This window comes from Coregonus lavaretus (genome assembly GCF_964263955.1).
Source record: "Coregonus lavaretus genome assembly, chromosome: 2".
NCBI classification, from domain to species: Eukaryota; Metazoa; Chordata; class Actinopteri; order Salmoniformes; family Salmonidae; genus Coregonus; species Coregonus lavaretus.
In genome coordinates, this window is record NC_139989.1 from 42,487,925 (window position 1) to 42,513,302 (window position 25,378).

The 25,378-nt window shown below is 44.1% G+C and overlaps 4 protein-coding genes across 5 annotated transcripts in view; 2 read left to right on the forward strand and 2 right to left on the reverse strand.

Annotated features, from left to right (window-relative positions):
• The window catches only part of LOC311149206 (myocardin-related transcription factor B-like), a 25,146-nt gene extending 6,271 nt beyond the window's left edge, over nucleotides 1–18,875 (forward strand). The window contains exons 2-14 of the mRNA XM_084186291.1: nucleotides 3,828–3,893; nucleotides 6,347–6,402; nucleotides 6,534–6,609; nucleotides 6,978–7,142; nucleotides 7,462–7,682; nucleotides 8,009–8,155; nucleotides 10,898–11,145; nucleotides 11,564–11,726; nucleotides 11,905–12,780; nucleotides 13,852–14,016; nucleotides 14,146–14,256; nucleotides 14,357–14,417; nucleotides 14,528–18,875. Coding sequence (XP_084042417.1) covers nucleotides 3,828–3,893; nucleotides 6,347–6,402; nucleotides 6,534–6,609; nucleotides 6,978–7,142; nucleotides 7,462–7,682; nucleotides 8,009–8,155; nucleotides 10,898–11,145; nucleotides 11,564–11,726; nucleotides 11,905–12,780; nucleotides 13,852–14,016; nucleotides 14,146–14,256; nucleotides 14,357–14,417; nucleotides 14,528–15,039 — 2,867 coding nt within the window. The 3' untranslated portion in view covers nucleotides 15,040–18,875. The remainder of the gene's footprint in view (nucleotides 1–3,827; nucleotides 3,894–6,346; nucleotides 6,403–6,533; nucleotides 6,610–6,977; nucleotides 7,143–7,461; nucleotides 7,683–8,008; nucleotides 8,156–10,897; nucleotides 11,146–11,563; nucleotides 11,727–11,904; nucleotides 12,781–13,851; nucleotides 14,017–14,145; nucleotides 14,257–14,356; nucleotides 14,418–14,527) is intronic.
• On the reverse strand, nucleotides 18,633–21,900 carry LOC311149238 (uncharacterized protein). The gene is made up of 6 exons (XM_084186325.1): nucleotides 21,824–21,900; nucleotides 20,711–20,866; nucleotides 20,426–20,548; nucleotides 20,253–20,333; nucleotides 19,945–20,092; nucleotides 18,633–19,599 (listed from the first exon to the last, which is right to left on the reverse strand). The coding sequence occupies exons 2-6, from the start codon at nucleotides 20,856–20,858 to the stop codon at nucleotides 19,491–19,493; spliced, it is 609 nt and encodes a 202-aa protein (XP_084042451.1). The 5' UTR covers nucleotides 20,859–20,866; nucleotides 21,824–21,900; the 3' UTR covers nucleotides 18,633–19,490.
• Nucleotides 21,655–23,800, reverse strand: LOC311149245 (U11/U12 small nuclear ribonucleoprotein 25 kDa protein-like). Of its 2 annotated transcripts, none has more exons than XM_084186335.1 (6): nucleotides 23,321–23,800; nucleotides 23,131–23,221; nucleotides 22,912–23,017; nucleotides 22,461–22,535; nucleotides 22,303–22,367; nucleotides 21,655–21,959 (listed from the first exon to the last, which is right to left on the reverse strand). In XM_084186335.1, exons 1-5 carry the CDS (start codon nucleotides 23,555–23,557, stop codon nucleotides 22,310–22,312), a joined length of 567 nt encoding a protein of 188 aa, XP_084042461.1. In that variant the 5' UTR covers nucleotides 23,558–23,800; the 3' UTR covers nucleotides 21,655–21,959; nucleotides 22,303–22,309. The 2 variants fall into 2 exon arrangements, with proteins under 2 accessions (XP_084042461.1, XP_084042462.1); XM_084186336.1 differs by having other exon boundaries at nucleotides 21,668–21,959; nucleotides 22,912–23,011; nucleotides 23,321–23,783.
• A 214-nt stretch (nucleotides 23,801–24,014) lies between these two features.
• Nucleotides 24,015–25,329, forward strand: LOC311149254 (DNA-directed RNA polymerase III subunit RPC10). The gene is made up of 3 exons (XM_084186358.1): nucleotides 24,015–24,235; nucleotides 24,361–24,448; nucleotides 24,711–25,329. The coding sequence occupies exons 1-3, from the start codon at nucleotides 24,125–24,127 to the stop codon at nucleotides 24,836–24,838; spliced, it is 327 nt and encodes a 108-aa protein (XP_084042484.1). The 5' UTR covers nucleotides 24,015–24,124; the 3' UTR covers nucleotides 24,839–25,329.
• Nucleotides 25,330–25,378: the final 49 nt, after the last annotated feature.

The following is a 25,378-nucleotide window of genomic DNA, read 5'->3' on the forward strand; positions in this document are numbered from 1 at the left end:
GGATTCGAACCAGGATCTCTAGTGGCACAGCTAGCACTGCGATGCAGTGCCTTAGACCACTGCGCCACTCGGGACCAATGTGCTATTACTTATCTATCTTCAAAAATACATCAAACAACAAACTGACTCATCAAGTCAATTAGTATTTGCAAGGGCATGGAGCACAGCTGAGCTGCAAGGAGAACACTGTATATTTCCAGCAGTAATGGCAACATAGCTTTTGTCAGTGTCAGACTGTTGCTATAACAGTGTAGCCATAACAAAACAGATTATCTTTTATATGTATGCACAGTGTTTCTAGGAAAAAGTCAGGCCAAAAGATCTAACGGTAGACTTTGTCCAGAGATGAGTTTTGTTGAGACGAACATGGGCAGGGGATTAGAGATAGAATCAGGAGACAGGGATTTTAGTAAAGCCTATGTACACTGAGGTTTGTGAAGTACCTCTGTTTATGCTGTGCTGGAGAGCAGGGGAGTGCAGCAGACTTGCATCACAGAGGTTAGCCAGGGTTCACTGAGAACAGCACTATTGACATCAGTCAAACAAATGTAAGGAGCACCTCAGGCATGGGCTGTACTGCCACGCTGATGTCAAGAATAACAACTTGATATGGCACTATTGTTCTCATAAATCGTCAATTGGCCTTTAGCATTCTTTTCCAGTCGAGTCAGAGTGGATAATATGAATATTGAAACTGACCAATGGTAATTCTCTCCAATCTTTTTTTTTTGTCATTTAGGTGACAGTCCAGAGCGACTTACAGTTTAGTGAGTGCATACATTATTTTTATTTTTTTATTTTTTCATACTGGCCCCCCGTTGGAATCGAACCCACAACGCCATGCTCTACCAATTGAGCTACATCCCTGCCGGCCATTCCCTCCCCTACCCTGGACCAATTGTGCGCCACCCCATGGGTCTCCCGGTCGCGGCCGGCTACGACAGAGCCTGGATTCTACCAGGATCTCTAGTGGCACAGCTAGCACTGCGATGCAGTGCCTTAGACCACTGCGCCACTCGGGAGGCCAAGAGGCCATCTTCCAGAATGATCTTTCTGGGGCCGTGTAGGCACCCCCCTGGTGTGCAGGTTGACGTGTATTGTCATGAGTCTTGTCCTGGAGGCAGCGATTTCCCCTTAGATAGGTGAGCTGCAAAGTCAAGATTTTGTAAGAATTTATGAAAACAAACATTCGCAGTGTGGTTAAAGTTAGGGTTAAAATCAGATTTTATTTACTTTGTGGCTGTTCCAGCAAGTGACCACTGCAGAGCTTCCTCCAGAACAAGATTCATGACAAAAAACACTAACCTGACCCTGTTGTGAATGTGTAATGGGAACCATGTATAGGCAGCAGGAGCAGGCACACAGTGTTCTGAGCCCTGGAGGCGCAGTGGGCTTGTTTCGGGGGGCTCTGAGAATGTACTCAGTTGCTCCCCCGCCTCGGGTCCCTGGGACACTCTGTTCTCCTCTGTCCACCAGTGGGAGCGGGTCCCCCACTCTGTACAATGCTTTGGGTTCCAGTCCCGGGCCCCACCCCCACGCCACCTCCAGACTCCATGGTTCCCAGGCCTTGTTCTCACAGCTGCCCAGTTTATTTTAGTTGGAGTGAGTCATGTTGGCCTGGTCAGACGCAGTGACTGTCCCAGGGGACTAGAGCAGAGTAGTATGTAGTGTGTGTGTGTTTAGTGTGTGTGACTGTGCGTAGACCATCTGGCTAGAGCCAATGAGCAGTCTACTCCAGCAGCAGTCCGACCTCATTATGAACACAGCGCCTTGGTGCCGATAAGGTCCCCACGTTCCTCACAGTGCTGCGTCGTTCGTCACTATCAACCGTCACCTTCCACTGTTATTCCACTGAAATAACACGTCCACGCTCGCCTGTTTATGCATGTTTAAACTTGGCCCGCACTGCAGTTTATGTTCTTCATAAGGAATTTCAATTTGTTGTGAATAAAGTTAGCTAGGTTAGCTCGGTGGTTAACGTTAGCTAGGCTAGGGGTTAGGGGTTAAGGTTAGGAGTTAGGGTTAGGGGTTAAGGTTAGGAGTTAAGGTTAGGGTTAGCTAACATGCTAGCTTAAGTAGTTAAAAAGTCTACTCCAGCAGCAGTCCGACCTCATTATGAACACAGCGCCTTGGTGCCGATAAGGTCCCCACGTTCCTCACAGTGCCGCGTCGTTCATCACTATCAACCGTCACCTTCCACTGTTATTCCACTGAAATAACACGTCCACGCTCGCCTGTTTATGCATGTTTAAACTTGGCCCGCACTGCAGTTTATTATGATGGAAAAATAACATTGAGTGCCATCCAAGGATTTGGAGCCTCCTGCATAAGACTCAACATTTTTCACTTCTTCTGCACCGAGTCCTTCTTGTCTTTTTAAGTTCCAGCGGCTTAATGGATCAGTGCTTATCCCTCCAAAACAAGACTACACATCTCACTTTTTATGAAGCGGCACTTACAAATGAGACAGAGATCACTCAGCCCTAGGATGACATCATCTCCAACTCGGAGGTGACTTGGATATATGAACATTGCACTGTAATTAGTCTTCAGGGTTTGTTTTTTCTACAGTGGTACTTGAGAAAGACTCATCCCTTGCCTGTGTCTATCTATGATTGTATTTCAAGTTGAACATCTATGTAAAGTTACCTCTGCATTTGCATCCCAGTCCGTCCTCAATATTTCATTGTCTTCACTTTATTTGAAGAGAGCTTGTATATTAATATGTAAAGCCCATGTAATCTCTCTAAAGTAAACTCACCGTGTCAAGAAGAGTGTTATTGCCAGTAGTCTGGTAGGTTAACTATGCAGGAAGTCTATAAGATGTCTCTATAGGATGTCTTATGTGGAGGAACAGGACTTCCTGTTTTGTTCTGGCTGGGCTGTGACGTGGTGTGTCAACACAAATTCCTGACTGGTCAAATTTTTCATGTCCACTACACGATTTTCTTCTTCATAACGAATCGAGTCCAGTACACGATGTTCTTCATAAGGAATTTCAATTTGTTGTGGCTAAAGTTAGCTAGGTTAGCTCGGTGGTTAACGTTAGCTAGGCTAGGGGTTAGGGGTTAAGGTTAGGAGTTAGGGTTAGGGGTTAAGGTTAGGAGTTAAGGTTAGGGTTAGCTAACATGCTAGCTTAAGTTGTTAAAAAGTAGTAAGTAGTTACAAAGTTGCTAATTAGCTAAAATGTCAAAGTTGTTCATCATGTGATTCGAACACGCAACGTTTGGGTTGCTAGACCTTCGCGTTATATGCCCACCCATCCTCCCACGACCAACCTCCCTCCTATCGTTTCTGTCTTAAGTAACCTACTGCCTTTATCTGTGGGTTGGGTGTGTAGTAGAACTGGGCAGACAAAAATCCATATTGCGATAAATTGCCAGAATTCTGTAATATGAATGTGCACCAGTCGAACATTCATGTTATAAAAGTCTGCCAATTTATCGCAATATGGTGCAGCACCCCTTTTTTTTATCCTTTAAACTACTACTACTAGTTTGATGGTTGTAGCCATGAGTTGTCCCATTAACAATCATCCATATTAGCAAACTTATTTCATTTCAAACTTCATATTTCTCTAGTATAGGCTACTTATCGTAATAAACGATATCAGCAAGATCCCTGCGATAAGTGATCGGTATTGATAATTTTCAGTTCATCGTCCCAGCTCTAGTGTGTAAATGGAGGGTCGTCTGAACCTGGTCCCAGATATGTTTATGCTGTCTTGCTAACGCCTATGGTCATTGGCGTGGCGGCACAAACAGATCTGGGACCAGGCTAGTTGTGTATAGGTTGACCTCTAACCTATCTCTGCTTCTCTCCCACAGTCCTCCAGCGCCGCCTGCAGCAGAGACGCACCCGTGAGCAGCTAGTGGAGCAGGGCATCATGCCACGTGAGTATGGCCACTGGGCATTGGGCACCGCCACTCTCAAACCACGAAGGATTTAATATACTGTAACTCACTTCTACCAGAGTTAAGGTTAATGGTCTGGCATGTAGGAAAATTATAACTGCACCCACACCATAGTAATTAAAGTGGGTCTTGGTTCCAGAATGCTCTCAGGATATGTGATATATTTATTACCTCAATGAATACCATACATTGAACTACATGTTGTCTGATTTTATACTATTATGACAACCATACAGGAGTGGAATTCTGCCACCACTGATGTCTTGACCACCCTCCACCACAAACCTTGTCATGATGTTTGTAGAATAAATAAATACTCGGAATGGTCCAAGGTCTTAACCCACAGTGAGGCATATATCGGTGGCCAGTGGCATACCAGAAACCAAAAGGCATACTGAAAACTTCCACACCCGGCTCTCAAAGTCAGCAAAGTGGAGAAGAATCATTCCTCTTGCTGCCCTTACTGGATCAGTCTCTCTGGGAGTGGGTTGTATGTAATAAAAGAGAGCAGACTAGAGCAGACACACTGATAAGAAAGCAGACAGCAGACAGAGAGAGGGAGAACAGTGGTGTAGCTAAGTGATTTGTGGCTAGAGCCGCAGGAGCCCCAGACCAGATCCCTCTCAGTGCTGGGAGTGTGTTCTGTCTTGTCTTGTCCAGCCCTAAGAGGCCTCCTCCATGTGGACTCTAAGCTCCTCTTATTAGGTTCCATAGTCAGCACTGTATGAGTCAGCGACTGGGCCTGCACTGGAGGTCAGTAACCATCACTGTGGCCCTAGCGCAAGCCGCACAGGAACCTCCCAAATAGCGACACTGGGTGAATCGCTCTGGTTCTCCCACACAGAGGACTTATAATAGGTATGCAGGCCAGGGCTTGGGTGACGCTCAGGAATGCTTAGCTCTGCTCCTCTGAGTTTGACGCACACCCTATGACTGAGAAGAACCCCTGGTCAGTGTGTGTTCAGACCTCAGTGTGTATGTGCTGAGAGCAAACAGTGCTTGTGTTAGCTAGAGGTGACTAATGGGTGTAGCCGTGCCGTGCCAACAGCAGGATAAGTGTGTCTGATGAGATCAAAGTCTCAGCCTGACTGTCTCACTAGTTGGATGAGTGGAGCATTCAGAGACATCCTGTCCTACTCCCGTCAACTATTGTGTAGTATCAAGGCTATCCTCTCTTCCAAAGAAATATCACGCATTATTGTCTCTCCCTTATTGTCATCAGCTTGTCATCTCAAGTACAACTACATCATGTCTCAAATATGAACTTTCAGGATGACGAGTTGACGTTTTACCCATTAGAAGTTATGGGTAGTTACAGTGAGCTCCAAAAGTATTTGGACAGTGACACATTTGTAGTGAGTTTTGGCACAAATGTAGTTGTTTTGGCTCTGTACTCCAGCTCTTTGGATTTGAAATGAAACAAGTGCAGATTGTCAGCTTCAATTTGAGGGTTTTTTCATCCATATCGGGTGAACCGTTTAGGAATTACAGCACTTTTTGTACATAGTCCCCCACATTTTAGGGGACCAAAAGTATTGGGACAAATTCACTTATATGTGTATTAAAGTAGTCAAAAGTTTTGTATTTGGTCCCATATTCCTAGCACGCAATGACTACATGAAGCTTGTGACTCTACGAACGTGTTGGATGCATTTGCTGTTTGTTTTGGTTGTGGGTTGTGTTTCAGATTATTTTGTGCCCAATATAAATGAATGGTAAATAATGAATTGTCATTTTGCAGTCACTTTTATTGTAAATAAGAATATAATATGTTTCTAAATGCTTCTACATTAATGTGGATGCTACCATGATTACGGATAATCCTGAATGAATCATGAATAATGATGAGTGAAAAGGTTACAAAGGCATATCATCCCCCCCTGTTATTGTAATGGTGAGAAGTTAGCATATCTTGGGGGTATGATATTTGTGCGTCTGTACCTTTCTCACTCATCATTACTCACGATTCATTCAGGATTATCCATAATCATGGTAGCATCCACATTAATGTAGAAGTGTTTAGAATATTCTTATTTACTAATCATTTCTATTGGGCACAAAATAATCTGAAACACAACCAAAACAAACAGCAAATGCATCCAACAAGTTGTGGAGTCACAAGCCTGACGTTATCATTGCGTGCTACGAATATGGGACCAAATACTAAACTTTTGACTACTTTAATACACATAAGTGAATTTGTCCCAATACTTTTGGTCCCCTAAAATGGGGGGACTATGTACAAAAACTGCTGTAATGTCTAAACGGTTCACCCGATATGGATGAAAATACCCTCAAATGAAAGCTGACAGTCTGCACTTTAACCTCATAGTCATTGTATCATTTCATACAGAGCCAAAACAACAAAACATTGTCACTGTCCCAATACTTTTGGAGCTCACTGTATATGATGTTCATCTTCCCTCCCATAGCACTGAAATGCCCTGCTGCCTTCCATGAGCAGATCCGCAGCCTGCAGAGGTCCAGGGTAAGACCTCACAAACTCATCTCACTAACACTAGTGTTCATTGTACTTCATTGAGATAAACACACACTATAACATGCATATGCCGTTCCATATCATCTCGATTAAATGTATTTTTGTGTTGTTTTTTACAGACTGAGAACTTCTTGAAGCACAAAATCCGCAGTAGACCTGAACGTTCAGAGCTGGTCCGCATGCACATTCTGCAAGGTAACTACACTACCACGTACTGTATGCTTTATGATAGGCTGTAGAGAAGACAGATAATACAGAGCATACTCAGCTACCAACATAACGTCAATGTACGTTTAGCTGGCCAAGTTAGCTCTCAGAAGAGAGATGATGATGGAAGAGGAGGATCCTGTGAAATTGTATCCCTCCCTATTGGATACAATCCATAGGATCTTAAATATTCACAACTTTAGATGCTACAATCAGTTGTCTGATTGATTGTCTTTGACGTATGAGGACATACCACCTTAAACAGTCTCCATTGTGAGACACACAGTAGTAGAACAGTACTGTTGTGAGTTCTAGGTAGACTAGCAGTTACTGATGAGTTGCTGTCTGTCCCACAGAGACCCATGCGGAGGCCTCACTGCAGGCCACTCAGATGATGCTGAAGAGAGCCAGGCTGGCTGATGACCTCAATGAGAAGCTGGCCCAGCGACCCGGCCCCATGGAGCTGGTGGTCAAGAACATTCTGCCTGTGGAACCCAGCCTCGTCAAGGACGCTGTCACCGGTAGAGAACACTCTTGAGTTTATACATTATTAGGCTAAGGGCGAAGTAACTCATTCAACTCCCACTCCCTGGATATTTTGTATAGTCTAGATTTCTGAAAGTGCCTATTACGACTAACACAGCATTGAGACATTTCCAGTGACTACCATAAGAAACAACTTAGTACAAACCTCTCTCCATTGGTCTACTTGTAATTAATAAGCTGTGCTTTTGCACATAATAATAATAATAATAATAATATGCCATTTAGCAGACGCTTTTATCCAAAGCGACTTACAGTCATGCGTGCATACATTTTTGTACACATGTTACGTTGCAGATCGCGCAGATGGTGAGGTGGAGAATGACTTCCCCAAGACGTCAACACTGGATGTGTACAACTTTGACGAGGACAGCAGCGACGCCCTGTCCCCAGAGCAGCCGGCCAGCCAGGAGTCCCAGAGCTCCTCTGCCCCCTCACCCTCCCCCAGGACCCCTAGGGAGACAGAGGCCCCTGCTGCTCCCTCAACCTCCCAACCGACCAGCTCCATCACCATGCAGGTAGGTCCCATCGCTATACCTCACCACCTATAAATACCCATCTTAAATTGTGTTATGGTATTACTAACAGCGTAAATATTGTATGTTTCTACATTTTGGGCCTGAATAATAGTCTCCCAGTGCACCTGCCTGTTGTATATGAAATTTAATTTGCTAGAAAATATTATTTGCCTCTGTTTTTTTCTGTATTAGAAGGCATTCATATGTTGTTAGTCTTTTTCCAGTTGCTCTGCGCTTGTGGCTTACTGTGGGAGGGGGATTTACAGGCCTCTGTTCCCCTCCTTACTGAACGGGCCATGTGGTTTCTATCTGTCTCTTTATCTCAGCACTGCCCACCTACCTCCCAGTCCACAACAGACTTCCTCAACTTCTCTCAAGTCTCCACCAATGAGCATCAGAACAATCATCTGGTGACCACGCCTCAGCCAATCACCACTGTTGCCCCTCCAAAGCCGGGGCCCATGTTAGTAAAGGTGAGCCACAAACTTTAAAGAAAGTGATGTCATATCACATAATGATGGAGAGTACTTGAACCTTGTGGCAAAGGTATGGTAAATCATGGAAATGTGCAAAGATGTACAGTGAGGGAAAAAAGTATTTGATCCCCTGCTGATTTTGTAAGTTTGCCCACTGACAAAGACATGATCAGTCTATAATTTTAATGGTAGGTTTATTTGAACAGTAAGAGAGACAGAATAACAACAAAAAAATCCAGAAAAACGCATGTCAAAAATTGTATTAATTGAAATGAGTTTTTGACCCCTCTGCAAAACATGACTTAGTACTTGGTGGCAAAACCCTTGTTGGCAATCACAGAGGTCAGACGTTTCTTGTAGTTGGCCACCAGGTTTGCACACATCTCAGGAGGGATTTTGTCCCACTCCTCTTTGCAGATCTTCTCCAAGTCATTAAGGTTTCGAGGCTGACGTTTGGCAACTCGAACCTTCAGCTCCCTCCACAGATTTTCTATGGGATTAAGGTCTGGAGACTGGCTAGGCCACTCCAGGACCTTAATGTGCTTATTCTTGAGCCACTCCTTTGTTGCCTTGGCCATGTGTTTTGGGTCATTGTCATGCTGGAATACCCATCCACGACCCATTTTCAATGCCCTGGCTGAGGGAAGGAGGTTCTCACCCAAGATTTGACGATATATGGCCCCGTCCATCGTCCCTTTGATGCAGTGAAGTTGTCCTGTCCCCTTAGCAGAAAAACACCCCCAAAGCATAATGTTTCCACCTCCATGTTTGACGGTGGGGATGGTGTCCTTGGGGTCATAGGCAGCATTCCTCCTCCTCCAAACACGGCGAGTTGAGTTAATGCCAAAGACCTCGATTTTGGTCTCATCTGACCACAACACTTTCACCCAGTTCTCCTCTGAATCATTCAGATGTTCATTGGCAAACTTCAGACGGGCCTGTATTTGTGCTTTCTTGAGCAGGGGGACCTTGCGGGTGCTGCAGGATTTCAGTCCTTCACGGCGTAGTGTGTTACCAATTGTTTTCTTGGTGACTATGGTCCCAGCTGCCTTGAGATCATTGACAAGATCCTCCTGTGTAGTTCTGGGCTGATTCCTCACCGTTCTCATGATCATTGTAACTCCACGAGATGAGATCTTGCATGGAGCCCCAGGCCGAGGGAGATTGACAGTTATTTTGTGTTTCTTCCATTTGCGAATAATCGCACCAACTGTTGTCACCTTCTCACCAAGCTGCTTGGCGATGGTCTTGTAGCCCATTCCAGCCTTGTGTAGGTCTACAATCTTGTCCCTGACATCCTTGGAGAGCTCTTTGGTCTTGGCCATGGTGGAGAGTTTGGAATCTGATTAATTGATTGCTTCTGTGGACAGGTGTCTTTTATACAGGTAACAAACTGAGATTAGGAGCATTCCCTTTAAGAGTGTGCTCCTAATCTCAGCTCGTTACCTGTATAAAAGACACCTGGGAGCCAGAAATATTTCTGATTGAGAGGGGGTCAAATACTTATTTCCCTCATTAAAATGCAAATCAATTTATAACATTTTTGACATTTTCTAGATTATTTTGTTGTTATTCTGTCTCTCGCTGTTCAAATAAACCTACCATTAAAATTATAGACTGATCATTTCTTTGTCAGTGGGCAAACGTACAAAATCAGCAGGGGATCAAATACTTTTTTCCCTCACTGTACATTCAATGCAACGATTAAATATACATTTATTTATAGCATTTAGCTGAGCACATTACAAGCTATAACCAAACTTTTCTTTCTCTTGGCACAGAAAGCTATTTATTTCAGCAATTAAGATATGTTGGTTCCTTTTGGATCCCAGCTAGCTGAGCAAGCTTTTCCTACAAACACTAAATATACCCTGTAAACGTGAATGTCACCTCTGATATTTGACTCTCTCTCTCTCTGATCTGTTGTGGTTTTCATGCTGCTTCCTTTGGAACTGTAATCAGAGATAAGATGTCAGAGGACAAACACTGGGGCTGTGTTCGGTCACAGTGAAAGAGCCTGTCAGTGCAGGCAGAGACGAGTCGAAAGTGATGGTTCAACCAAGTCAAATGCGGTTCAAAGCACAACAAGGCCTGGAGGAGTTTTTCACAAATCCATTAACTTAAACAGCCAGCCGCTCTCAGTCTTCAATTAAGGTTAAGTGACAGGCTTACTCTTAGCCTTCAGGGCATAAAGGATGGAAGCAAAAGACGGGAGTAAAGCAATAACTTGGGCATTTGTCATAATCCTTTACACTCAAAGCAAATTCATATTTTCTGAGCTCTGCCCCTCCCGTGTTGAAGAACAGGGAGGAATACATTTGAGGCTGTGTGTTTACATAAACCAACTTGAATGATATTTCTATGGCTTGAATCTACCTCCCAAATACCAAGCCATTTAATGTGTATCCTGTAATTTAGTTACTGAACAATAAGGGTCACCTCACATCCCTTTCCACATTCCATTTCCCCATCCTGTCTTTCTCACTGGGCGTTATCACAATGTCCCACCTATTAATTTGATACTACAGTATGAAATGGGCACAATTTCATGTACAAGCCTCACAATACTGGCAAGATGTTTAGACGTTATCCATAACAGTCAGAACAGGCTTTAGATCACCAAAAATGTCCACAAACCACTCTGTGAGATGGACCATTGAGGTTTTCAGTGAAAACGTTTCAATGCTCCTCCCAGATAGTATTCAGTAGGTTGTAACCGTTCCTCTTTTCCCTGTGCAGCAAAGCCAGCCAAAGACACCCAATGACAAGAGCCGCAGTAAAAAGAATAAGGACCCCAAGCCGCGGGTGAAGAAGCTCAAGTACCACCAGTACATCCCCCCGGACCAGAAACAGGAGCCCAACGAGGCCCCCATGGACTCAGCCTACACTAGGCTACTGCATCAGCAGCAGCAGTTCCTCCAGCTGCAGATACTGAGCCAGCAGCAGCAGCACTATAATTACCAGGCCATCCTGCCTGCCCCACTCAAGTATGGCCCACTGTGAAAAGGACATTGGAATGTAATGTGTTACCACAGCTTGCATACCGTAGGCCAAGTAATGTGGCTAGCCCTCACATTCTAGTTGTAGTTTTATTGACTGATAGCTTTGTGTTGAGGGCAGTCAGTACATCATAGCTACACCTGGAAGACAAACATTGTTTCCTTTGAACAATGTCATTTTATTTACCAAACAATCCTAACAGAATAAGTCCACACCTGGGTAATAGTGATGTAATCTGCCACATCCGTTTCCTGCACAGCTTCTGTTTGGCTTAGATATAGTATTCCTGTCTTCATTGTCCCGGATGGAGACTGTTGAATGTGAATGATGGGACATACAGGAAACTCTTTCTCCCATCCGAACACTAAACACTAAACCCTCCTCCTTTTGTCTGTGTTCCTACAGGTCGATGGAGGGTCAGAACAGCTGCTCCAATGTGTCTCTGAGTGGCAGCAGTCTGTCCAGTCCCATCATGGTCTCTCTACCCAGCGCTGCCCCTGCACGGTCTAACCAGACTCTTACAAACCGCAAGCCTGGTGTCCTACCTGCCAACCTGGATGAAATGAAGGTGAAGCTCACTCCTGCTCCGTAAAAACATACAGTAGCTTATTTTACTCAAACATAGATACATTACAGGGCAGAGCACAGCACATCACCTAGGCAGTGACATGTTGTATGGAGATTTATTGAGAGGGCTTGTCTTTTATGATGATGACTCATGACTGTTCATTATCCCTGGTCCGTAGGTAGCTGAGCTGAAGATGGAGCTGAAACTGCGAGGTCTTCCGGTGTCTGGCACCAAGACTGACCTGATAGAGAGATTAAAGCCTTATCAAGAGAGCCCCAGCAGCCAGGCTGCCACTGCCATGGAGCTGACAGGCCACACAGGGGCCCCACAGCCGGAGAGCATGAGCTCCACACCCCCTGTGTCCCCCGCGCCCTCAGAGGTCTCCAGCCTGGGCATGGAGGAGGCTGGGATGCCAGGAGCTCTTTCCCCAGCTCGGCCCACTCCCTCTGGGTCGTCTCCCCACCAAGGCCCCCTGGAGGACAGCCCCATGGAGACCAGAACCTCAGAGAAGGACCAGCGATTGCACGAGAAGGAGCGTCAGATCGAGGAGCTGATGTGGAAGCTGGAGCAGGAGCAGAGGCTGGTGGAGGAGCTGAAGATGCAGCTAGAGGTGGAGAAGAGGGGTCAGCCCAGCCCTCCAGCCCCCATGGCCCTGGCCCAGGTCAAAGAAGAGGGCAGGGCCGCCTCAAACTGCTCCGCCTCTGCGCATAGCCCACGCGCAGTGGTGAAACAGGAGGAGCCCAGCTCAGGCCAGGTGCAGACGTCCCCCCTGCCTCAGTTCTTCATCAGCCACCAGCAGGTGCCTCAGGTCATCAGACAGCCCCAGCCTCAGACCCCGCTGTCTGGCCAGCCTGGAACACAGATCCTGCTGCCTGTCTCCCTGCCCACCAGCACTGCCACCATCCAGCTACCGAACAACAGCATTAAGCTGCAGGTCAGAGAGCCGGTCCTGCAGACCACAGTTAACACTGCAGCTCCAGGCCTCATCCAGAAAACAGAGGCCTCAGCACCCCAGCAACAACAACACACCACCCAGACCCAACCCATGGCACAGGTGAGAATATATGGTTTACTTTACTCCAATCCCATATTTAGAGTGGGATATTCCCCAAGCTACTGTCAGCAGCCACCATTTTACCCACCTGTATTGTAGTGTCTCTGTGTATTGGGTTATAGTACTCTCCATGGGCTGTGTGCTGCACCAAACTAAATAAACTAAATAAATAGCTGTCTGTGGATGAATTGTTCCGCTGAATTAATTGCACATCCTGTTTTTGTGCCCTTTTTCTGGGATAACACCATTTCCAGAGCACTTTATAAATTACATTCTATTGTGATGGGCCGGCCTAATCACATTTCTTAGGGCATTAGCCGTGTTTTGAAAGCAGAGAGTCTCTCTCTCCAACTTCTTTAATATGCTCTTCTCTGGGTGATTTATCTAGTGTGTTGCCAAGGTAATAGCAGGCCTGGCCAGGGTGATGAATTCCTCTCCTAGTCACATCAGAAGGAGGGCCGGAGGCCGTCTATGCTCCGGTTACTGGAGCAGGTGCTGACTGACGGCCAGGCAGACAGCACAGTAGACTATGTTGTCTGCTCTAGTCTATAGGACCAGACCTGGGTTCAAATAGCATTTGTTTTCCTTCAAATACTTAAGCTGTGTTTGACTGGGCTTGTCCGGCATAATTAAACCAATTGGATAGTCCCAAAAGTGCACACCCCATCCATCGGTCACTCAAATGCAAGCTTAAGCAAACAGTACTTAATTGAAAGATGTCAAATACTATTTGAACCCAGGTCTGCAGAGCTGCACTGGGCCGAACCAACAGCCAGACAGAATTAGCAACAGCAACTGCAGCACAACACTCATTGAAGAGTGCTCTCACACCCAGAAACACAACTCTTTTAGCACTGCACTGCCCATGCCTTTTATTGTGTTCCTAAAGAATGTGTACTACCACATAATAATACATAAACACTTTTTATTCCTCCCAGAGAAAGTGTCTACCCTGTCTAACCACTGTGTGCCTTCTAAGGGGAGTGTTTACTACTACAGCTGACCAGTATGTATCTGTCCCAGAGGGAGCGTGTACCACAGGGTTAACCACTGTTCATCATTCCTCTACAGACGACAGTCCCACTGTGCACCACCACCTCAGGCTCTGGGTTCCAGTTCAGAGCAGGCCCTGGTCAGACAGAGATCTCCCAGTGTTTCCTAAACACCTCCCCAGGGAGCAGGTCCCCTTCCAGGGCCTCGTCCAACCAAGCAGTCCCCAATGGTCCAACAAAGAAGGTATTGTTTAAATACTGTATTACGTATACACATCTTATCTACATGTATTCATTTAGTTGTGTTGAATATGTGAACCGCATTGTTTACAGCTTATAGGGGTTAGAGCTCATAGTTTTTTCTGTTTATCAGTCCCCCTCTCCCTGCCAGCCCAACTTCTCAAACCACGTCCCAAAGAGTAAGGACCCGCCACGCTACGAAGAGGCCGTTAAACAGACACGCAGAATGCAGACTGCTGCACAGGTAATACAGCTTGTATAACACTACTAAAACACACTGGACTGACCCGCTAGGTCTGTTAGGCGTTAAGGCAGGTATTTACTGGTCTTTATTGTCTATGCAGGTTCCCACTGCAACCAGCCAGCACATGGACGACCTGTTTGACGTGTTGATCGAGAGTGGAGGTGAGAAAAATACTTGACTATAGTTGGGGTCTCCTCTTCTCCATTGAGACAGCTGAATCAGTCCCTCCCTGTCCATTAATCCATTATCGCCCATGTTCCTTCTTCTACAGAGATCTCCCCCTTCATCAGACAGGACCCTTCCTTTCCAGACAAGCTGCTTCCTGTGACCGCCAGTGTAACCACCCTGCCCTTCAACACGGTGCTATCCCGCCCCCCGCCCCAGATCCAGGTGGCCCGGCCCGTCCCCACCCTGAACCCCCCGGCCCCACCCAGCCTGACAGCCCTGGCCACAGACAACCAGTTGGAGGCCTTCCTGGATGGCACGCTGGCTAGGGAGACTGAGCCCCGGACACTGAGGCTGATGGAGGAGCTGCACAGCCAGCTGCTGGAGCACTCCCCCCACTCCCCCATGGACATGGACACAGACACCACCGGGTTCAACAACATCAGTGCACCCCCCTCCAGCTACCACCTGGACCACACCAACTTGGACAACATGGAGTGGCTGGACCTGACCATGCCCGGGCCGACGGGGGGGCTCAACCCACTGGGCCTTCCCCCGTCTGGGGTCTTCTCCTCTGACTTCCTGGACTCCCATGACCTGCAGCTACACTGGGACTAAGGGGCGTCAATGTGACCCCCTGCCCCCAAACAGGCCTGTTCAGACAGAGGGCTGTCAGGGAGAGACACACACATACTGATAAGTGAGACGGAGAGCCCAGTCCTCCTCCAGTGGAGGTGGGGGAGGAGAGTGCAGTGCTGCTGGCCTTGAGTCTCTGTGGGCAGTTCTGTGCAGGGCTACAGCAGCAGTGGTGGTGGATCTCACTGCTCTGAGCAGCTCAGAGTGCTAGAGGCATGGACCCGCCTTCCTCATTGGATATACAATATAGCTGTTTCCCTCTGAGGTATCGGCCCTCATAACAGCCACTCATTCTAAGGAAGGCAAAGCACCCGCTGGGCTGACCGTGGTATAGATCAGTGGTATGATTAGGTTGATCTCCCCCTGTGGTCTCTTTCAGAAGAGGACCTGGTCTGAGGAAGGGTGGTCTCTACTGAAATGGCGTTACAGTAGATAAGGAGTGGGACCAGGAAATGTGATCCTGGCTCAGGATGAGAACTTGCTAGTGGAAACAGATGTTGACCCAGGTGTTACAGAGAATTTCACGCCTGGTTCTGACTGCACCACAGTGGCATGGTTACTGACTGACTTTAAATTTGATAAATTTGACAGACAGCGCAGAGAGATTGTAGATATTATAAGCCTATGTCTACAGTAGCAGGAGTCTGTCTGCTCTGCTGCATACATCACTAAGGCAGCTGTATTACAGTCCTGTGTATGTATGACCTATTGGAATGTGGTATTAGCTTAGCATTATGGCTTTGAAATAACTGCCTTTGCTTTACTCAGTGCCCCCATGCGATTCCCATCATAGGAGGAAATGGGACACAGATGCTAAAAGACTGCACATATTGCATTGTGCCTTATTTATAAGACCTTTTGGCAAATATCTTGCTATTATCAAGGCATTGCTTTCACTTAATTCAACCAAAGAATTTCCACAGAGTACACAGAGTGATTACTACTTAAAGTGAAGTGTTAACAGTAAGCAGCCTTATATCATGTAAGAGAAAACAGTGAGAGCACAAAACCCACATTTAGTGTCATTGGTTGACAATAAGAGAGCTGTCGGCCTGAGAACTCTTGAATTCATCTGAATTAGAAGTTGAGAGGCGTCACATTTCTGGCAGCTGTTGTTCTTACTCTATTCTTGTGTGGGGAGCGTAGGGCCAATGTGAGTTTGTTTACCAAGCTGCAACGTGCTTTGCCTTAGTGTCCATGGGGTCACAATAGGTGGCACAGCATCCCACAGCACTGCTGTACCTAGCCAGGTCTAGGCGTATGTCCTTTATAGGATTGACAAAAGAGCCTTTGAAAATGTTCTCTCTCTCAACCCTATTGTCAAGTCTGGAGTGGATCTATCCCAATGTACAGATCAGCTGAATTTTGCTTGTTTATGTGTGGTGTGCAGTGCACATGAGTGAGAGCTGGTGTGTGTCTGTGCACTGCACATCTGTGTTGCATATCACTTTTGCTTGTTTTGACTCTAGGAACTGCCAGAAATATAGCCAGTAAATTCCCCTCAGCATTTCCATTGCTCTCTTCAATATACTGTCTTAGTTGGCTGATATACTGAGCACAGACAAATTGACATCATTCAGTTTGACAAGCCAGTGCGTCACAGTGAATCAGCAGAGGTGGTTCAAGGCTGTCTTGTGCTTTTGTGATCAGCTTAGCAATATTTGTGGCCATAGTCCTGCAGGTTCAGGTGTCTTTGACACTCAAATGTTCATGTAAGCATAATTATTGTATAATTGTGTTGTAGTAGGCCTGATGTGCCTCTATTCATGAAGCCTTAGTCCAGCAGGTTATGTAGGGTCGGGATTTCAGTCACTCACATCATCACATAAATAGAGGCAACTTTTCAAAACACATTTCAAAACAAAGCAGTGCGTGATCCATAGGTACCATTATTACCAATAGATGAGTATTAAAATGATCTCCACACTGTTGGAATAGCCTTTGGTTTCACTCCTCACTCCCAGTTGAAGTCTTTTTTAGGTCAAAATCATACATTATTATTGCAATCGTACACCTGTAGTTAAAAATTACATTACAGTGATATATACTGGCCAAAGATAAAATGTGAAAGCATTTGAAGAGTGTTGAAACCAATGGTTGAAATGGGTTAAGCCAGAGGAGTTTACAGACGGGTTGACTTTGCAAAAGGTGGCAGTCCTCTTAATCAAGCAGTCTGAGCTACACAAAGGATAACTGCCTTTAGAAACACAGAAACATTTCAGCAATTTAGTAGAGCCCCAAAACATGGAAGAAGCTTTAAAACACTATTCAGCATGATAAGTTTGAAGCACCAACGACAGCATAAGAATTCCTTGGAAATACATTGCAGACGGTGCTAAAGAAGTATGTAATTTCAATGGTTTTGATAAATTACAGCCTACCTGTCTGTCCCCTACCAAAGAAAATTACTTAAAGGTCCAATGCAGCCGTTTTTACCTCAATATCAAATCATTTCGGAGTAACAATTAAGTACCTTACTATGATTGTTTTCACTTAAAATTATCCCAAAAAAGCTTCTTAGCAAAGAGCAATCTCTCTAGCAATAATTTTGCTAGGACTGTCTGGGAGTGGTCTGAGTAGGGAGGGGGAAACTGAAAACTAGCTGTTATTGGCAGAGAGGTTTGGAACTCTTTCTTATTGGTCTATTAACTAATTTACCACCAGGTGATGTCACCAGGCAAACCAAAACTCCATCCCACGTAAACAGGCTGAAATTTCAGGCGGTCTTTTTAAACAGCTCTTAGACTACAATGGCATTATTATCATTTTCACAGTATTATTCCAACCTCAGTGTTGAAACATACACTGAGTGTACAAAACACCTGCTCTTTCCAGGTGAAAACTATGATCCCTTATTGATGTCACCTGTTAAATCCACTTCAATCAGTGTAGATGAAGGGGAGGAGACAGGTTAAAGAAGGATTTGTAATCCTTGAGTCAATTGAGACATGGATTGTGTATGTGTGCCATTCAGAAGGTGAATGGGCACGACAAAAGATTTAAGTGCCTTTGAACGAGGTATGCTAGTAGGTGCCAGGCGCACTGATTTGAGTGTGTTAAAAACTCCAACGCTGCTGGGTTTTTCATGCTCAACAGTTTCCTGTGTGTATCAAGAATGTCTACAAAGGACATCCAGCCAACTTGACACAACTGTGAGAAGCAAGCATTGGAGTCAACATGGGCCAGCATCCCTGTGGAACACTTCGACACCTTGTAGTCCATGCGCCGACAAATTTAGGCTGTTCTGAGGGAAAAAGGGGGTGCAACTCAATATTAGGAAGCTGTTCCTAATGTTTTGTACACTCAGTGTATATAACACAGGAAAATCAAAATGTTTTTGAATGCACTGGGCCTTTAAGAGCCTCAATTTCACACATTTCTGTTAGAAAAACTGACAAAAGCACTTAAATTGCAAAGCAGTTTACACTGAGTGGATAAAAAATGGGTAGCTAATCAAAAAAACATTGTCTTTGTGCACAACTTTGTTTTTGTCTGAGCATCGGTGCCTCATTTTACTATTCAACGTCTGTCACCCATTGATCATGTGTCCAAACTAAAGAAAGGGAGAATGTGCTGGAACCAGAAGTAATTTAATTTGTACTATACTAGTATAGCCCCCCCCCCGCAATAGTGATACATAGTTAGTATGCCATACATTTTGCACATTGTGTATATATTTTATGTCATGCATTTTATTTTATACAAATGTAGCACATCTGAGCTCTTTTGTATTAAGACTGTTTGGTGTATACAGTGTGCGTACTACTGTATACCCATTATGTATATATAGCCTTTGTGTCAATAAAAATGGTAATGTACATTGTGTGTGAAAATCATTCAGTTGTGTTTAGTAAATAAAATCATGTGACATTTCGTTTATCAAGGAGTTCCTAACACAGCCACCACTAGGCACATACAGCTTTAGAGTTCACATACCTTGAAACACTATTTTCCTCTGATGTTTTACAATTCACACAGGCTTTTTGCAGCACAATAAAAATACAACAACAAAAACATTTTAATGCAGTTGTTCTCTAATAAATTGCATTGATGAAGACATTTTATTCTAAGAACAATGCAATACATACTAACTTAAAATGTACAGGATCCAGCCACAGTTGTCACAGTATGGATGCATCATCATCACAGGAGTGATGGGAGTGACACTGACCAACAGTACAGTTGTTGGGAATTTATGATCTCTTCTCACTCAGCAGAACATGTTTCACTATGGCTTGGCTCAATTCAACATCCATTGTCCATTTCCCCCCCATCCACTGCTGTCCTATATCTGCATGATGGGAAAGGGTGTCTCCTGAACCCTAAATGGGTCACCTCAGATCCATGGTAGATGCCTCATCATCACATGGGGAGATCTCCAATCCCAGTCTGAGACCTGTTTATCAGTCTCTGTGTACATGTGGGCCCTTACCTCAGAGCTTTGTGATGGTGATTATTGAACTTCGACACTTAGGACATCTATGCGTGACATCTTTGAAGTTATCAATGCAGAAAGGGATAAGGCAGCAACCAGCCACACAGCTGAATGAGAAGAGACCAGAAACGACAGTTTCAAACTTTGGATTCCATCAGGTGATGTGATTATCAGACATGACACTAGCCTAAAGGCACTGGCTTTTGTCCAAACTGAAATTTGCATAGTACTGCAGGAAACAAATAACTGGAATGTAGTCTCTGAAGAGCACTTTTGTTGGCACCTCTACTTAGGTGAGACCTAAGCAGTCCTCCTATTCTTTGTTAACCGAAATATCCTACCAACTCTAGATGAAGCATAGAGTTGAAAACACAGCATTGTCGACATCCTGCATTCAAAGATGGCAGACGATTGTTAGTAACACAGCAGTAAGACAATGTAGGTCAACTCACCCAAGTATAGACATTGTGACACAGACTAGACAGGCCACATTGCCAACTGAAGTGACAATCTCTGTGGTGATGAACTGTCGACACTCTGGGCACTGGGTCTGAGATGAGAAGGGAGGAAGTTTCTGGATGTCCAGGATCACCTCCGGAGCTATGGAGGGAGTGTAGGTGTGACCATATGACATCACTCATCTATAGGACTAGCCTCTGATCTAAGCAGGCCAGGAAAATAATTGTAGCAAAATGGGGGTACCGCTTGAAATAACCCACAAAGTTCAGACCTCATTTGACTCTCAGTCCAAGTGACTCACCTGGTATACAGGGTGGAGCTTCAACAAAGACAACAGAGGTGACAGGGAGAACAGACAAGCCCCCCTGACTGATGATGCACTCTGCAAAGGGAGACAATCATGATCAGAGTCTGAGTATTAAGAGAGTGCTGTGTGAGGACTGTATCACCATAACGTAGGTAGAGTAGACACACCTTTTCTTTGGTCCTTGGAATGGAGAATGTTATCTTGGCTTTCCTGCAGCTCTCTCTTCTTCTCAGACAGCTCCTGCAGTTCCTGGTCGATGCATTGAATCTCAATCTGCTGCTTGGAGCCCTCTGCTGGACACAGAGAGGTAATACAAGTCTCAGAGGGAGTAGGTGATAGAACACATCAGCCCTGCTGGATCATAGCTAGAGGCCACATCACACAGTACATCCATGCCTGCCATGTGCATTTACTCAATAATAGCAGTTCTAGACAGTGAATTTCCTCTTTACCTGTGCTATTGGGGTTGGAGCGGTTCCTGAACTCCTGCAGGATGGTCAGCATGTTCCTGCGGTCGTTAAGCTGCTGCCTCCTGAATGACAGTTGGTTCATCTCCATGGAGATCCTTTCCAGCTCCCTGTGCTCAGAAGAGCCAGACATCCTGGGAGCTGAAAAAAACCCACCAGCATCAGATCAGACATCACAAAGGTGGAACATTTCATAATTCTTTGACTTACCACCTGCCACATAATAATAATAATAATAATAATAATAATAATATGCCACCAGTCAATGCCACCAATCAAGAAGTCCAGTCTGAAACACATGCCAGTCGCCCAGAACCTTGCTGAAGCTTGAACTATATAGTGTTGGGCCAACAATTACATTTTTCCAAGCAAGTTCAGATGATTGGGTAATGAAGTTATATAATTGATATGAATGTATCTCTATTCCTGTTATCCAACACTTGGATGACAAGCCAATAGCACTAACTTTATGTATCAATGTAAGCATCAACCGTGCACATCTAAACATATTTCATACCAAGACAAACTAATGTGAGGAGATCATGTTCTAATATGTTTGTACAAGTCAGATAGATTGTGACCAACATTGCTAAAACCCAAGATTGCAAAGATAAGAAATAGATTTCACATTTTCTCTTATCCATCTTAGCTGCTGCAAATTAAATGATTACTGTAAAGAGACAATACATATTTTTACCGGGTTTCAATGGTTGCTCCCAGCTTGTGCTGTGGAAAATGTGATGCTCCTCTATGTACTCCAGGAAATAGTGTAATATTTTGTTTTGGTTTAAACAAGGACTACAGGAGATATTTAAATATTGTGGTTCTACTCTCACGCTGTGAGACCAGGCTGCACAGCCAGCTTCGGTTAAATGATTTCAAGCGAGATAAAATTCTAAAACATATTCACTATATTTAGGTGATATTTCAGGGGCGTTTTGGTAGCACTGAAGCCTTTATTCATATTTGAAGTGGCACAATTTTACTGTACAAAATGACAGAGAATATGTCCAAACAATACAAAATTGAGACGTACAAAACATTCCACACAATCATATCTACAACATGTAAAAACTTTTGAGATGTCAATTGAAAAACCTTTTAGACATCAACTGAATCATGTCAGTGTATGAATATAGTTGCTGTACATCTCCAGGTTGAAACATAGAGGTCTGAAGCAACGGGGACAGTGCAGGCAACTGACAGTAGGCAGGACTCCCCACGGTAGTGAGATCTAAGTAAGAAGTGCATAGAGCAGTGTCATTCATTGTTCAACTCAATGTATTATCAATAATATTAGAAACATACAATATTTATTTAAAAGGGTTGCAAGTGTTATACTCCCATTGGGAGTGCAAGAAATACAAATGTTGAGTCCTTTCAAAATGTGCATTATCTTATTATAATGGAAAATGCCACAGGAACATAAGACAGTGGTCCTTTCCAATAACGTTTCTCTCATTCACACGGCCATAACACTTTATTAGTTACAGTCATGATTATATGGTAACACTTTGCATACTATCAGCCTGTGAACATCTTTCAGAATGAGATCATAATTCAGAAGTCTACTGTACCTCCGTTTCACTTCTTCCTCAGTCTCTTCATGAATGTCACCTCATCTCTGTTTCTGATCCCATAACTGACAAGAAAACAACACAAGAAATGTTGTTTTCAGTTAACAAAAGCAGCACATTATGTAATATAATCACAATGGTGTTTGATTGAAACTTACTCCTTTAGTTTCATTTTGTCATCATCAAGCTTCTCTCCTTGAAATACGAGATGAAAGGTTCTCCATACGTATCTCCTGCACAAGAAAAGAAAAACTCTGTGTGTGTGTGTGTGTGTGTGTAACTATACTTGTGGGGACCAGAAGTCCCCACAAGAATAGTAAACAAACAAAACATTTGACCAACTGGGGACATTTTGTTAGTCCCCACAAGGTGAAATACTATTTCTAGGGGGGTTAGGGTTAAGGTTATAATTAGTGTTAGGGTTAGGAGCTAGGGTTAGTTTTAGGGTTAGGTTTTCGGGTTAAGGTTAGGGTGAGGGTATGTGAAAATAGGATTTTGAATGGGACTGAATTGTGTGTCCCCACAAGGTTAGTTGTACAAGACTGTGTGTGTGTGTGTGTGTGTGTGTGTGTGTGTGTGTGTGTGTGTGTGTGTGTGTGTGTGTGTTACCAGCTGACATGCTTCACCCCTCCCTCCCGTTGCTGTTTAAGCTCCATAAACCTCTGGATGGCTTTCTTCAAATCCAGCACCATAGCATTCTGCACCACCACTATGGCTGAACAACACACATTGGAATTTCACTTACACACACATTAGTATAATTCATTTGACCTGCTCAAAGAGGGGAAAAAAAGGTATTCTACTTAGAAAGATCAGCCAGAAACTCACGCATTACTTCGCCATCTGCTTTGCATACACGGACAGTCATGGCCTGGCCATACTCCAGGGCAACCTGGGAATTCACCTCCTCCAGAGTCACCTGCAGGAAAGCGACAGAAAGTAGTGAGAAATTGGTTAGGCTGGAGGACTTTACATCATCAAATAAATACATTTCACCAGTATGGATTAGGTCACCAACCTGAATGGGAAGGTCACAAAGTAGAGGGTCCTGTACAAGCCGAGCCAGTCCTTCTTCAAAGATGTCCAGGAATTCAGAGTGTGGCAATGCTTCTTCATCCTCCTCCTCATCTTCCTCTTCAACCTCTGGTTGTTCATCCTCCACTTGGCTCATTTTCCCCTCTGCCTGTCCTAACTCCTCTTCCTTTACAGACAGTCCCTTATCCAGGTGAAGGGACTGGGTCTCCTCCCCCATCATTTACACTGTGAATAGGAGTTTGTAGCTAAAGTTGCTGACCAGTTTATGTTAGCTAACTAGCTATTTCATGCAAGATTGTCACACCTTATACTCAAAGTGTACAGTAAAATATATATTACATGATTACTAAAACATACATAAACTGTAGCTTAAAAATAAAAAAGGCTACTTGGTTAAATCTGAAGCTCTGTAATCCATGCTAAAACATTTAGCTACTGGCATGTACGTCAGCTACAACATACCGGAGTCAAACTAGCCCAAGTGGAGGTTCCGACTAGGAATACTGCTATTTCTAACATCATTGCTCCATTTCTAGGGCTTTTTTGCTAATATAATACAATATGGTTTACTTTAAATATAAATTAGAATTATTTTAACAAAGAACCATAAAGAAAGAGCATATTTCTCAAAATCAAATGTTGTTTCTTACCCGAACCTTTTTAGATGTAACCAACGTTTCGCACAACGTTGTCAGGAATTTCGTCATTTAGCTAAATGATTGAAATAGATGTATCAACTTAGCTACATTGTAAGAGTGATTGTGCTGACGAATTTAGTGAAGAGAATATGCTTCTGTTTTGTCCAACATGTGGGAATGTGTTGATTGTAGAGGAAGGACAGAAATGCTATCGATTCGCCTGCAACACATGTCCGTACGTGCATAACATAACTAGGAAGGTAAAATTGACTTTTACTTAATTCCTAGACTTATAGCCAAGTAATTGATATCTGTCATGTGTTATCTCTTACAATGTATCATTTTAAAACGTATTGATACATCAATATGTCCATCTTTCCCATAGGTAAACAACAGGAAGTATCCCAAACTGAAAGAGGTTGATGATGTGCTTGGTGGAGCTGCAGCCTGGGAAAATGTGGATTCCACGCCAGGTAAGTTACCAAATCACCTGCATAATTTAGCTAACATTTAAATCATTCTGTGGTCACCCTTGCCTAAGATGATAGAACACTGGCTGGCTGGATTGTAGCACAAAGGCCGGCAGATGGCATAGCTGGATTGGATTTGCCCCACCTCTTCTGTCCTGTGTCCACCACCAGACCTATAGAGGACAGGTGGTCCTAATGGGCAATATTCACTCTTACTTATAGCCAAGTATGTATTTACTGTAACCCTCGTGTTTGTGTTCTTTAGAAAAATGTCCCAAGTGTGAGCACCCCCGAGCATTCTTCATGCAGATTCAGACAAGATCTGCAGATGAACCGATGACAACCTTCTACAAATGCTGCAATTATGAGTGTGGACATCGCTGGAGAGACTAAACTGGTGTTCAATTGGATCTCTACCTGAGAACACTAGTTGAGTCAGCTAGCCTGGTTTTATAGTGTATGTGCTGTAGCCAACTCTTCTGTTGTCATGCCAGACAGCTTTGGCATAACATTGAATAAACAGAGAGGAGTTTGCTAATAGCACAAACAGACTGGACCACATGGCTACTAGTTGACCACACCTCTGGCGCCGAGCGTGTTGGGGAAAAAGTAGCAAGAGTTGATGTAATATACACTTCTACCAAATGTGCTTTATACACAAGAGTATGTCCTTGCTTTGATTAGCATTGTGATTAGTTTTTAACTTCTCTGGGTTGTGTTTCCTATGAATACATTCTGAAGTCAATTGCACTTCCAAATTATAGCTTTAGATACATCATGTGTTTGAGGAGTTGCCAAATGGCCAGAATCCATTATTGGTCATTATTTTATTTCTCCTAGATTTGTTTCACATACTATAAAGAATAAAAAGGACTGTTTTTGAATTGAAAGAGTATAACTATCTGACAAATGACTAATACAATTTTAAAAATC